The following is a 12,438-nucleotide window of genomic DNA, read 5'->3' as shown; positions in this document are numbered from 1 at the left end:
GCCTGATGAGTGAATAAATGACCTGGAGGGGCGCGTGCTCTCGGATGGAGGCGCTGAGAGGTGGGGGGTGGCAGGGGCAGGAGGGCAGGGCCGCATTCGGCTCTGAGGGGGTAACTCTCCACATCCTCGGGTGCGATTTAAGATTTTATTTATGTGAAATAATAATCACTCTGGTCACAGTCTCATAAAATGGAAGCATAGCAATGACAATCCAAGCCCCTTTAACCTGCCCCCGCCCCCGTGTGTTTGGTGTGTATTTTGTCAGCCTTTTCCTGTGTGTTACTTACATACAGGCACGTGCCTATGTAATCACACGGTCTGCGTTTTGTGCCTCTGTGTGTGTGTGTTTTAAATGTTTTTATTGATTTTTAGAGAGAGACGGAGGGAGAGGGATGGAGAGATGGAAACATTGATGAGAAACTTCAATGGTCTGCCTCCTGTTCACCCCCTGCTGGGCATCGAGCCCCCAACCCGGGCATGTGTCCTGCCTGGAAATCGAACCATGACCTCCAGGTTCACATGTTGATGCTCAACCACTGAGCCACGCCGGCCAGGCCTGTGTGTGTCTTTAAACTCAAATGGTGTCACTCTAAATGTATTGTCCTATAAATTGCTTTTCCCTTAAGCCAGCGGTTCTAAACCTGTGGGTCTCGACCCCTTTGGGGGTCGAACGACCCTTTCACAGGGGTCGCCTAAGACCATCGGAAAACACATATATAATTACATATTGTTTTTGTAATTAATCACTATGCTTTATTTATGTTCAATTTGTAACAATGAAAATACATCCCGCGTATCAGATATTTACGATTCATAATAGTAGCAAATTACAGTTATGAAGTAGCAACGAAAATAATTTTATGGTTGGGGGTCACCACAACATGAGCTGTATTAAAGGGTTGCGGCATTGGGAAGGTTGAGAACCACTGCCTTAAGCAAACTAAATCTTGGTGATCTTGCCCCGTCAGGATGTAGACTGCACCTTATGACCTGCAGGCGGCAGGACAGGCCCATTTTATAGATGAGGAAGTTGAGGCTCAGAGAGGTCGTGTGACTCACCCCGGGTTCCTGCCGCCGTGTGAGGGCCAGGGTCTGGCGGGGACCGAGGGCAGGCCTGACTGGGGAATGTGGGGTACCACGGACAAGTGGCCAGTGAAGGGGGACCCAGGCCAGAGTCCAGATGCAGAGGGAGGAAGTCGGGGCCTCTGGGATCTTGGTGATTCGCTGTAATTTGGGCGTAGTACCGAGGGCTCTGGCCAGACGCCGAGGAATCACACAGGAACTGTCCAGCCACACGCTGTCCCTCCTCCAGGCCCCGCTCCCCTGGGTGGTCCGGCTGGGAGATGACTGGGTGGACCCCGCCTTCCAGGACAGGGTCCGAGCCCCCTTTCATGCCAGGTGGGCCCAGGGCAGGGCCCGGTCCTGCGGCTGCACCCCCCACGGGAGAGTGTCAGTTCTCATGGTGACGCCCGCTCCGGTGGCCTCTGCTGGGCACCGTCCCCAGGACTGGCTCAGGGCGAGGCCATGCTGTCAAGGCCAGGCCACCGGGCGGCCGAGGGGTGCGGCCGAGGGGTGCGGCCTGCTGTGCACCCAGTGGCCCTCATTGGGTAGCTGCCCGGAGGAGGAAGTGCGGGAAGTGCCTCCAGCTCTTCATTCGTTTCCTCCTGACTCACGGCGCCCAGAAGTCACCAAGTCACCCCAGCTCAGGGCACCTGCCCCTCGCGGGCCTTGCCCCTTTACCCCGATGGGCAGGGCTTGGCGGAGAGGCCAGGGGTGGGGCGGAGGGTGCGGCGGGCGAGTGCTCCTGGTGCCCGTGCCCGCACCGCCTCCTTGGCCTGGTTTCCCAGGGCCACGCCCGCCTGCCACTTTGTGCCATCTCCTTGGAGGTCACCGGCTAAAGGGTCCCGATGCCAGTAGGCCGTTCCCCCTCCGACACCAAGGGTCCCAGGAAGCGTGTCCTGCCTGGGCCTGGGCCTCCTCGCAGGCCTCCTGCTGGGCGGGAGGGGGGCCTGGGGGCTCCCTCTGGTCCTCTGGGCTCCGCAGCCCCCACAGGGGACCCCTCCCATGTGGCTCCCGAGGTGCTGGCTGTGGCTGCGGGGTGCAGTGGGCCCCGCTGCCTGAGCCGCCATCCAGCCGGGGGAGTCCTGGCCTGCACTGTGCCCGCACAGCTGGTGTTCCACGCGGGACACTCTCCAGAGAGGCGGGTCCCCCGGCCTCTGCCCTGCGCCCGGGACAGCTCAGCCCAGAGCTTGCATTGGCTGTCGCCCTGTCCCCCCTTCCTGGATGGTTGTGAACCGGCCCACAGAAGTTGTGTGTGTGAGTGCCCGGCTCCTACACCAGGAACTTAACCATCACCCAGCCGGGGCCCAGGGGAAGGGTGTGTGAGTCTTGGGGGTGCCGCAGGGAGCGCTCCAAGGACCTGGGAGGCGGGGTGAGACCCCAGGAAGGTGGGGCCCAGGGGCCTCCACAGGCTGCTCTGAGGGGTGCAGATCACCTCTCAGACAAGGAGACAGAGCCCTCTCGCTGACCTGGGGGGCTGAGAGGGAGCTGCCTGGAGGGCCCAGGGGGAGCAGAGACCCTGCAAAGCAAACCCACGCGAGAAGGGTTCACCGTCCCCGCAGCTGCGGGCGCCGGGACGGCTCCAGCAGGTCCTATCGCAGGGCCTGGCTTGGGCAGCCGGCGACAAAGGCTGCTTTGTTCGAGCGCGAGGACAAACACTTCCCTGGCCACTTACTCCGGACGCCAGTGTAATGTGGGTGTAAGTGACTCTGGCAGGCCACCGGATCCAGGCCACCAGCTCTCCTGAGCTCATTTCCTGGAGTAGAGGCGCCCCACCTCCAGCCTCCAGGTGTTTATCAGCCCCCCCGTCGGTGGAGGAGAAGGGGGTGCTGCTGTCACTGGGCCCCGAGTTCACCCCTAGAGCCCGAGCGTCCTGGGGGCACACCCAGCCCCCCAGGAGCCAGTGGAGTTCAGGGTGAACCCCCCCCACCCCCCGCGGGCAGTGACATGGAAGCTTCATTGCTTCCCTCTGAGGTGAGAAACCTGTCTGATCAGTTTCCCCTGGAAAGACGCAGAGTTCTGGGGCTGCTGTGGGGGGAGGGCCCCCCCCCCTCAATCCAGGACCAGGCCAGCCCCCGGGCCCCGGGCCCAGCTCACAGCACACCCACTGCCGCCCAGACCTGGAGTTGCAGGTCAGACTCGCCGGCGGACATGACACTATGCGACCACCATTAAAGGTTAAATAACACTTCACCCACTTGGGGCTGTACCAGTGGAGGTGGAAACGGGATGGGGTGTCAGGGCGGTCCGATAGGATCAGAGCCGGCGGGAAGGAGAGCGGCTCCCAGTCCCCACGGGTCGGGTCACGCCGCTGGTGGAAGGTGGGCACCTGGCCCAGGCAGCTCATCCCAGGCCGGCCCTGACCTACGGCTATCGATGTCCCCTCAGCTATTCCCACCAGGACAGAGGCGGCAGGTGCCATGGGAGGAGGGTAGTGAGGTCAAAGGTCATGGCAGAGGGAGGAGAGGGCAGGGCAGGGCAGGGCAGGGGCAGGGAGAAGTGCTGGCAGGCGAGGCCAGAGGCCCGGAGGGACGCAGAGCCCACATCTCAGACCCAGTTCTGGGCTCCAGGGGGCCCAGCGTCCCGTTCCTTCCAGAGTCTCCAGTGGGGCGCAGGGACCCAGGGACAGTGACAAGAAGGCTCCCCGAGGCCGAGTTAAAGCGCGGAGAGCAGTTACACCATCAGAGGCCTCTCAGATGCCTGGCTGCAGTCTCTTTCCTCCACCTCTCGGCCCTCTGCAGAGCACGCGGCCAGGATGGAGGCGTGCGGGTTTCAGGAAAGGCCTGCATGGGCTCCCAGCAGCGGCTGCTCCCTCCTATGGGCCGGGACCGCTGTGGCTCTGTGGTTGCAGCGCCCCTAGGGCTCCTCGGACAGGCCCCTCTGCCCAGCGCCAGCACCCAGCAGTCCCCAGGTCGGGCTGTCATCCACAGGCAGCTCCTGCTGCTCACTGGCTCCACCTACAGGCCGCCCCAGGCTACGACCGGCTTGTTCCCAAGCCCGGAGGAGCTGGGCTGGTGGGGCCTGCCCACAGGAAGCTGCCAGCTCACTTCCTGGCCGCCTGGCCCTGCGGGACTTCTGGGGCTGGCGGGCGAGCCCATCTACCTTCAACGCCTCCAGCTGCCCTGCTACAAACCGCCTCCAGCTGCCCTGCTACAAACCACCATGCGGCAGCCAGCAGACCGGCCACCTTCAGAGGGCACCCTCGAACTCGGCTCATCCCCTCACCTGAAACCCAACGACCCCCACCGCTCTGCACGAGGTGTGGCACAGGTGCCGGTCCATGGTGGGTGACAAAAATCTTTAATATTAAAGACAATTTCATCTGCCCGATCACGAAGGAACCAAGGTGGCAAGGGAACAGGCGCCGGGCCGGCACCAGCCCTGTCCACTCCAGGGCCACTCTCCTTGGGCCTCACCTTCTCCCTTTCTGGGCGAGTTCAGGCTCTGGAGTCCAGGTCCCAGGCCCTGCACTGGCTGGTGACCTTTCGCACGCACGGCCTCAGCCTCAGCTTCCTCCTCTGTACGTGGGCCTGGAGCCCCACCACGTTTGGCTTAGAACCGTGGCGAGCGGTGCCATGGCCGTAAGTGCTGTGGGTGCCGCTCTCTGTAGGATCAGCAGTTTTCCGTGTTCCTAGTGGTCCCTGCGCATCAGCTCGCCCGGGAACGTGTCAGACAGACAGGAGTCTCAGGCCCTGCCAGGCCAGCAGTCCTGTGAGCCCCCAGGTGACTGACACCAGCTGGTTTGAGCACAGCGCCCAGGTGAGTAATTCTAAGATAGTCTTTCTGAACCAAGCGCCAACTCATCCCCTGGAGGCCGAACTCTTACGGGAGAAAATGCGATTCCTGTGGGAATGGAACTCCCCCCCACCCCCCCACCCCCTGTTCCCGGGCGTCCAATGCCTTCACGCCAACTCCTGCTGGAGCCTGAGGCAGGGAGAGGCGGAGGCCCACCTGACCCACCACCCAACAGACACGGAGGCACAGGCCCCACAGGACGCGGCAGCCACTGGTCGGGCTCCGACAGGGCCAGACCCGGCCGCATGCCGGAGACGCCGAGGAAGAGCAGGGAAGGAAACAGCCAGAGCCCTAACCTGCCAGGACCCAGGTTTCACACTGGGCTCCCTGCGCCTCCAAGTTCACCGCTTTAGAAGGTTAAAGCAAGCAGCTCTAAGGATGTGGTCACTGCTTTAGGCGGAGGAAAGGTCACGCAGGATTCGTGTGGCGTTAGCCTCACTGAAGGGAAGGATCGATGGTTCTTAATGTCATGACTGCCTCCTGATGACATCCTGAGCTTCTAACTCCGCCCGCCTGCGATCTAATGGGGCCTTCTTTCTAAAGCATTTTAGCTGGAATACGATGCTTCTCCATCCCCCCTCCCAACGGCTCTAAGTCAGAACGTGCACATCATCACCCCCACCTCCCAGGACGCAGGAGCGCCCTGTGGGCAAGCTTACGGGCACTGAGCATCAGACGGGAGAGTGTCTAGGCCTGACCGCCAACTGCTACGAGAACCGAGATGTTGGCACCAGTCCTGGGGGTCCCTAGGCCGACCGGCTCAGGGAGCGCCTGGCTGCTCCTGCTGTCAGAGATCCGTGTGGGGTCGGCAGGCGCAGGCGGAGGGAGGGAGAGCGCGCAGGCGTGGTGTCTAAGGTATGTTTATTCATGCCAGCGAGGGCACGGCACTTCTAGATACTGTCCTTCGTCCCCATCTAACCGCCAACGCTCCCCGCTGCGCCCTCGGCTGGGCTGCTAGTGATGACCATGAGCAGGCGCGGGACTCGAACCTTTGGAAAGAAGCACAACAGACAGTTAGGAAGAGCAGGCAGAGTGCAGTTTACTGTCTCAGCCTCAACAAGCCAGAAAGTGTAAGCATGTCCCATCGTACGAAGAGGCTGTTTCTACACAGGCCGCCCACGCGTGCACGCAGCTCACTCGCAGGTGCAAGATGGAGGGTGGGCCATGTCATGTCTCCCGACCCCAAGGGCCAGGGGCAGCCCGGGGCGTGCAGGGCTCAGATGACAGCGTTTCACTGTCACTCGGGAAGCAACGTGAAGACCTGCCCAGCACCAGGGCCTAAACCAGGGGTGGGCAAACTACGGCCCACGGGCTGGATCCGCCCGTTTGAAATGAATAAAACTATTGAAAAAAAAAGACCGTCCCCTTTTATGTAATGGTGTTTACTTTGAATTTATATTAGTTCACACAAACACTCCATCCATGCTTTTGTTCCGGCCTCCGGTCCAGCTTAAGAACCCATTGTGGCCCTCGAGTCAAAAAGTTTGCCCACCCCTGGCCTAAATCATGGGGCTCCCCTCACACCCCGACCAGGCAGGTGCTCCCAGCAACTGGGGCTTCCCTATGGGGGCGCCAGCTCCCTGCCTGTCCACGCTCCCTCCTGCTGCACACGGGTGAGCGCCGCCTCTACCGTCAGACCCCGAGGAGCAGGCTGCACCTTCGCAAGCCCCCATCGCACCCTCTCCGTTCCCTTCAGGCCCCCACTCCCTCCCCAGTCCGGTCGGCTCTCGTTCCCACCGACTGAAAAAGCAAACACCTTACCTTTCAGAGCTTTAGCTCTTTTATCTGAAAGAAAAAGAAAGAAAAAGCAATCAGCGCTTTACAAAAGCCCGGAGCCAGTTCAGTGTGGGACCAGCACGTGGCGGGAAGGTCACAGCCGGGGCAGAGCCCACAGGGAGCTCTCAGAATTGGGCGCCGTCTCACAGCTGAGGGAGCCCCGTCTCACGGCCGAGGGGAACCCGTCTCATGGCCGAGGGAGCCCCCGTCTCACAACTGAGGGAGCACCGGCTCCCACCACCCCCCAAGCCCTCGTCTGGCAACTGGGACGTTTCCTCCTGTTTCTCCTCTTTGAGCCAATCGCTGTCAGTGCGTGATTGGGCCCCACCTCTGCTCCTCTGACAGCGAGATGGTCACCCTGCCGTGACTCTCAGCATGAAACATTTCAAACACTCAAACACGGAAAAGGAGCCATAACCACTGTATACCAGGACTTCCCCCCCGAACAGTCAGTCTGCACTTCTTAACGCTAAGGTTCTCTCCTATGCATTCGACACACCACGGGCACCTAAGGCAAGTCAGTTCCCCGATGGCCACGTCTTATTCCTACTTCCCCAAACAGCTCTCGGCCGCCGTGTGCTCCCCACATTTTCATGGAGGCCCAGTGGGTCCCGATGGTCACTCCCAGGTAAGAACTACAGCCCCGACCCCAAGAGCGCAGCCCGAGGACACTCACCCGCACTGCGGATCTTGTAGATGATGAGGCTCATCAGCCCCATGCCCACCCAGATCTCCTGGTAAACCTGGGTGTAGTAGGGCTTCATGGGGACCCACACATTTCTCATCAGGCTCTGAAACATCTGGAAAGAAAGCAGTGAGAACTAGTAACACGACCATGGTTTCAAACGGAAATGGCAGGAGATTTCCGTCTGTTCATGCAGTTCACGCTCTTTCCACGACTCATCGGGGATCTGCTGATGCCAGACGTCCCCTCCACTGCTCCCCCGGAAGGGCCCCTGCTCTCGCTCTCTGAGCTGCACCCTCCCCCAACGCCAACTGGGCCAGCAGCTCTCGGTCAGTCACCCTCGTTCCTCAAGCCTGTGCCATCCCGCAGTCAGCAATGCCCCCAGGGGCTGCCCTCCACGAATGTCCTGCCCGATCACACACCACCTTTACAACTTTAAGCTGGGAACAAGTGTTAGCATCATCATGCTGAGAGCAGCTGGCATTTAAAAATATAGATATTTTTATTGACTTCAGAGAGGAAGGGAAAGGGAGAGAGAGAAACATCAACGATGAGAGAGAATCATGGATCGGCTGCCTCCTGCACGCCCCGCAACCCAGGCCTGTGCCCTGACCGGGGATCGAACTGTGACCTCCTGGTTCATAGGCTGGCACTCAACCACTGAACCACGCTGGCCGGGCAGACCTATTGGCATTCAAAGCAGAACAAGAACATGGTCAAGGCAGGACGACTTCCCGTGAGAACAACACCCAGGCCGGGTGCACAGCAACAGCTGCAACTCGGTGCTCGCTCTTCAAGTGTCAGCTCACGGAGGTTTAACTGACACGACATAACACTGTATGGTATTTACAGTGTACATCGTTGCCCTAACCAGTTTGGCTCAGTGGATAGAGCGTCGGCCTGCGGACTCAAGGGTTCCAGGTTCGATTCCGGTCAAGGGCATGTACCTGGGTTGCGGGCACATCCCCAGTAGGGAGTGTGCAGGAGGCAGCTGATCGATGTTTCTGACTCTCTATCCCTCTCCCTTCCTCTCTGTAAAAAAAATCAATAATATATATATATATATATATATATGTATATATACACACACACACACACATACATATATTAAAGTGTGCATCGTGGCGGTGGCTTCATACACGTACACGCTGTGAAAGGGTTTCCCCCGTGCAGTTAGGTAACACGTCCATCGCCTCATGTTTTCTTTTGGTGAGACCTTTAAGTTCCATTCTCAGCAAATTTCAATTAGACAATAAAAAACCGTGTTAACTAGGGTCGCAATGCTTTACAGGTACCCCAGTCTCCAAGTCCATTGCTAAACACAAAGCAGGCAGCTTAAGACAGGTCACTTCCTAAGAGTTCGATGATGACAACTTATTTCATGAATAATGGCTGGATCTGATTGACAGAGCCATCCATTTCTGAACTTACACAGCGCACTTTCATGTGTAGGTCTCAAAGGAACGCTTCGATGACGTTTATAATTTATTACAGACTCTGAATGAGCCCCCCACTTTCACTTGAATCAGTTTTGTGACAGCGCTGGCCGGAGGCTCCGTGGGTGGGCGTCTCACTCCGCACACAAGGCTGTGGCCGATCCCAGTCGGGGTATAGGGGAGGCAACCGATCGATGTTTCTCTCTACCCCCGCCCCCCCTCCGCCCCTTTAAAAATCAACAAAAACCCATCCTCAGGTGAGCCCTGTAGAAACAGCTGGTCTACTGCCCACAGCCATTCAAACCACCTCACAGCCCTCGTCCTTCCTCTTTTACTTGTAAAGGCTACTTTGCACCATTGGTGCCGCGGCCTCACCCCCACTCCGACCTCCTCGCCCTCCCCTCGCTGCAGAGCTGTCCTCATCCCCTGGTCTCCGCACGGACACCTGCACCGTGGGCTCGCTGTTCACCCGGCAAACGTGAGCTGAGCATGGACTAGGCGGCCGGGTATGCGCCCCGACCCCAGGCCAGACGGAGCTGGGAGGGCGGGGCTGGAAGGCCACTGTGCCGCCCAGGTTCTGACCCTGGCCCTGCCCCTCCAGCTGAGCCAGACGGCCTGTTCCCTCACCTGTAGAGCAGGGTGAACAGCACCCACCTCAAAGGGTGTGCAGACGAGCTGCCCTGCGCCAGGGCTCAGCGCCCGGCGTCCTACGTCGGGGTGTCCTATGTCAGGGCGTCCTATGTCGATCGCTTGTTATACCCAATACCACGGGGGACTAGGGAAGGGCCCGGAGGCGCGGCACAGCTCAGCTTTTATCCCCAAAACGTAATGCACATTTCACAGCGTCACCAGGTGCTCCACACCTTATCCCTCCCCGCTCCGCAGCCCTACACGTGGGCCCTGGGGAAGGCAGCCTGTCCTCAGCCAGGCCCTGCTGCCAGCTCGTCCCAGAGAGAGCTTACTGGGCCCGAGGCTTGGCGCTCGGAGGACGGACCTCGGACGATGGGCCGTGGCCTCCCCTGAGCCCTCACACCGCACTGAGATGCTCCGTTAGAATGAGGTTCCACGAACCCAACAACTTGACTGGGAAGGTGCCCGAGGGCAGCCTCGCCTCCTGCGCCAGCAGTGGGTGGGGAGGAGGGTGCCAGGGGGCACGGGGCAGAACCTGGAACCCCGGGTTCTGTTGGACCAGCTCTGCCTGCTCTCTCCCGCCCTCGGGCAGCGTCCGACGCTGCCGGTTCAGAAGTTCCCTTTCTGAAAAGCAGGGAGCCCTCCTCCTGCCCCCCAGGAGCTCCCCGGAATTCGAGGAGACGGAGTAAAACTCAGTGAGCAGCCTGAGCAGCAGCAGCAGCAGCAGGAAGGCTGCGGACACCCAGCCTCAGGGCAGAGAGGAGCCCTCGGCCAGGCCCTCCGAGCGGGGCCAGAGGAGGGTCTGGAGGCTGCACAGGAGGTAAGAGGGACCGAAGAACCGCTAGTCACCCCGACTTTCAGCTCAGGGCCCAGGTGCCCGGCATCGTCTTCTCACCTAGTTGCCTGGGACTGCCCCAGGTACAATGCCAACTCTTACCTTCCCCCCAACCTTCCTTCCTTTTTTTTTTTTTTTTTTAAAGTTTTCATTTATTTCAGAAGAGAGAGACGTAGAAACATCGATGAGAGAGAATGACTGGCCGGCTGCCTCCCGAACGCCCCGCCCTGGGGATGGAGCCCGCAACCCAGGCGCCCTGATGGACGCGCAACCGCTGGGCGGCACCAGCCAGGAGCCCCGACTTTCCTTTCACCCCGAGTTGCCACATTTGGCTGGGCAGCGGACATGTCCTCAACATTTAATGGCGGGACCCCCCCACTTTCGCTACCCGAGCCACCGTCCCCCCGCCTCCCCCAGCCCCGTGGGCGGGCCTCCCAGCACCTGCCTTCCGAGGCCCGTCCTCCGCAAAGGTCAGAGGGTGTCCGCCGAGACCGCGCACCCCGAGGCCGCGCACCCCGCAGACGCTTCGGAGCAGCTGCAGCGGCCACTCCCTCCCTCGGCCCATGCAGCCCAAGCGTCGCCCCTGGACCCCGCTTCGCTCCCCCACGTCACAGGCGCAGTGTAGCTCCGGGACAAGTGTGCGCGGGGAGCTGAGGGGTGCGGGGAGGGCGCACTGCAGGCGGGTTCGGGTGCTCGGCTGGGGCTCCGGCTCCATCACTAGCCCGCGGCGCCACCTCGGCTCGCGTGACCTCGGCTCGCGGCGGAAACCCACGCGGCGAGGGCGCTCGTCCAAGAGGGAGAGGGGCGGTGGGCCCGCACGCACCCTACCCCCCGGGCCACCGCCTCCGGCTTCGGGGGCCGGGCGGCCCAGCTCGCGCCGGGGGGTGTCGGGCAGGGGCTGGGCCGGGCCGCAAGGTCGGCGGGGGTCGAGGCGGCTGGGTCTGGGGAGGGTCCCGCTCGCCGCCGGCTCCTTCCGCGGGCACATCCGGCCCTGGGCCGCCTCCGGCCACCGCCCCGTCCCCCACGGTCGCGGCTGCCCCGCATCAAGCACCGGGCCCCGGTCCCCGCACTCACCTCGCCGCAGGACCAACGGCTTGGGCAGCCCCGACCCGCACAGCCAGCTACTCGGGAAGGTCACCGAACGCGCATGCGCCGCGCAGGGCCTGCCGGGAAGGCGGAAGGAGCGGCGCCCCAGAGCCAGAGCGCGTCCCAGGCGGCGCCTGCGCACCACAGCGCCCCCAGCGGCCGCCCCGAGGCTGCAGCTTGGAGGCGCAGCGCTGGGGAGGGGAGGGCAGGGGCGGGGCGGGTGGCGTGGGGCTGCGGTGTCATAATAAGCTGACGAACCGTGTGCATTTGTCCCCGACGCGGGACTCCGTGCGGAAACCGGGAAGGGCCTGGACAGAGCGGACGAGTTGGTCAACCTGAAAAGGGGACCGTCTCTCCTTGCTGTTGAAGCCCGGGAAGTCGAGTGTCCGGTCTCCGCGGTTTTCCTGCCATTGCTCTTTGCATTAACGTGTGTGCACCGGTTCTGTGCGTAGTGATTCCACGCAAGAGCCACTGTAGACGCGCACCGGGCTCCAGCACTGGACCCAACAGACACAGCCTTCGAAAAGCGCCACCTCCCTGGGCAAGGAGACAAAACCAAGACTGGACATTTCAGCAGAAAATTGTAACCAGTGAAACAAAAAGAAAACCACTTACCGGATCTGGAAAAGAGCCGAAGAGGAATGGGATGTGTTTGGCAGCGGGTTAGATTGTTGAAGACTTACCTGAATTGGAAGACAGAAGAAACCATTCAAAAATGTAGCGACAAGCGTTCAGAGGGAGGGTGGTCAGATGTGCAGCTGGAGTCTTAGAGGGAAATGAGAGACGGGGCAGGGACATGAGAAGACAGGTGGCTGAGACATTTCCAGGAGAGATGGAAGAAAAGTCACAGCACAGATTCAAAGGCCTGATGGAAGCCAAGCAGGCGGGTGCAGGAAAACAAACGGATGCCTCGAAACCTGAAAACAAAACCATGGAAAACTAAAAACTGCCAACCTGGCGTTCAGTGCATAAGGAAGTTAACATTTAGTGAATAAGGTGAAGTGATATTTCAGACAAACCAAGACAGGGAATAATCACCAGTAGATCCGCATTAAAAAAAAAAAAAAGAGTCAAAAGTTCATTATTCAGGCAGAAGGAAATGAGCTCTGATGGAAGGATGGGATGGGGGGGGGGGG

At 60.5% G+C, this 12,438-nt stretch overlaps 1 protein-coding gene across 1 annotated transcript; it reads right to left on the bottom strand.

Moving 5' to 3' along the window:
* Positions 1–5,681: 5,681 nt before the first annotated feature.
* On the bottom strand, positions 5,682–11,385 carry ATP5MJ (ATP synthase membrane subunit j). Its single transcript, XM_081106498.1, has 4 exons — positions 11,291–11,385; positions 7,307–7,430; positions 6,616–6,639; positions 5,682–5,843 (listed from the first exon to the last, which is right to left on the bottom strand). Exons 2-4 carry the CDS (start codon positions 7,428–7,430, stop codon positions 5,809–5,811), a joined length of 183 nt encoding a protein of 60 aa, XP_080962624.1. The 5' UTR covers positions 11,291–11,385; the 3' UTR covers positions 5,682–5,808.
* Between the last annotated feature and the right edge of the window lie 1,053 nt (positions 11,386–12,438).

The sequence above is a fragment of the Myotis nattereri genome (genome assembly GCF_964212035.1).
Source record: "Myotis nattereri genome assembly, chromosome: 1".
NCBI lineage: Eukaryota > Metazoa > Chordata > Mammalia > Chiroptera > Vespertilionidae > Myotis > Myotis nattereri.
Note: the sequence above shows the minus strand (reverse complement) of the source record. Positions and strands in the feature narration are given on the sequence as shown.

What these genes read in the sequence shown, in the direction of transcription:
- ATP5MJ (XM_081106498.1), bottom strand. Translation starts at nt 7,430, where the DNA reads ATGTTTCAGAGCCTGATGAGAAATGTGTGGGTCCCCATGAAGCCCTAC. An exon ending in CTACAAGATCCGCAGTGCGG is followed by an intron (nt 6,640 to 7,306) that starts GTGAGTGTCCTC and finishes TTTTTCTTTCAG; the next exon opens with ATAAAAGAGCTAAAGCTCTG. An exon ending in AAGAGCTAAAGCTCTGAAAG is followed by an intron (nt 5,844 to 6,615) that starts GTAAGGTGTTTG and finishes TTCTTTCCAAAG; the next exon opens with GTTCGAGTCCCGCGCCTGCT.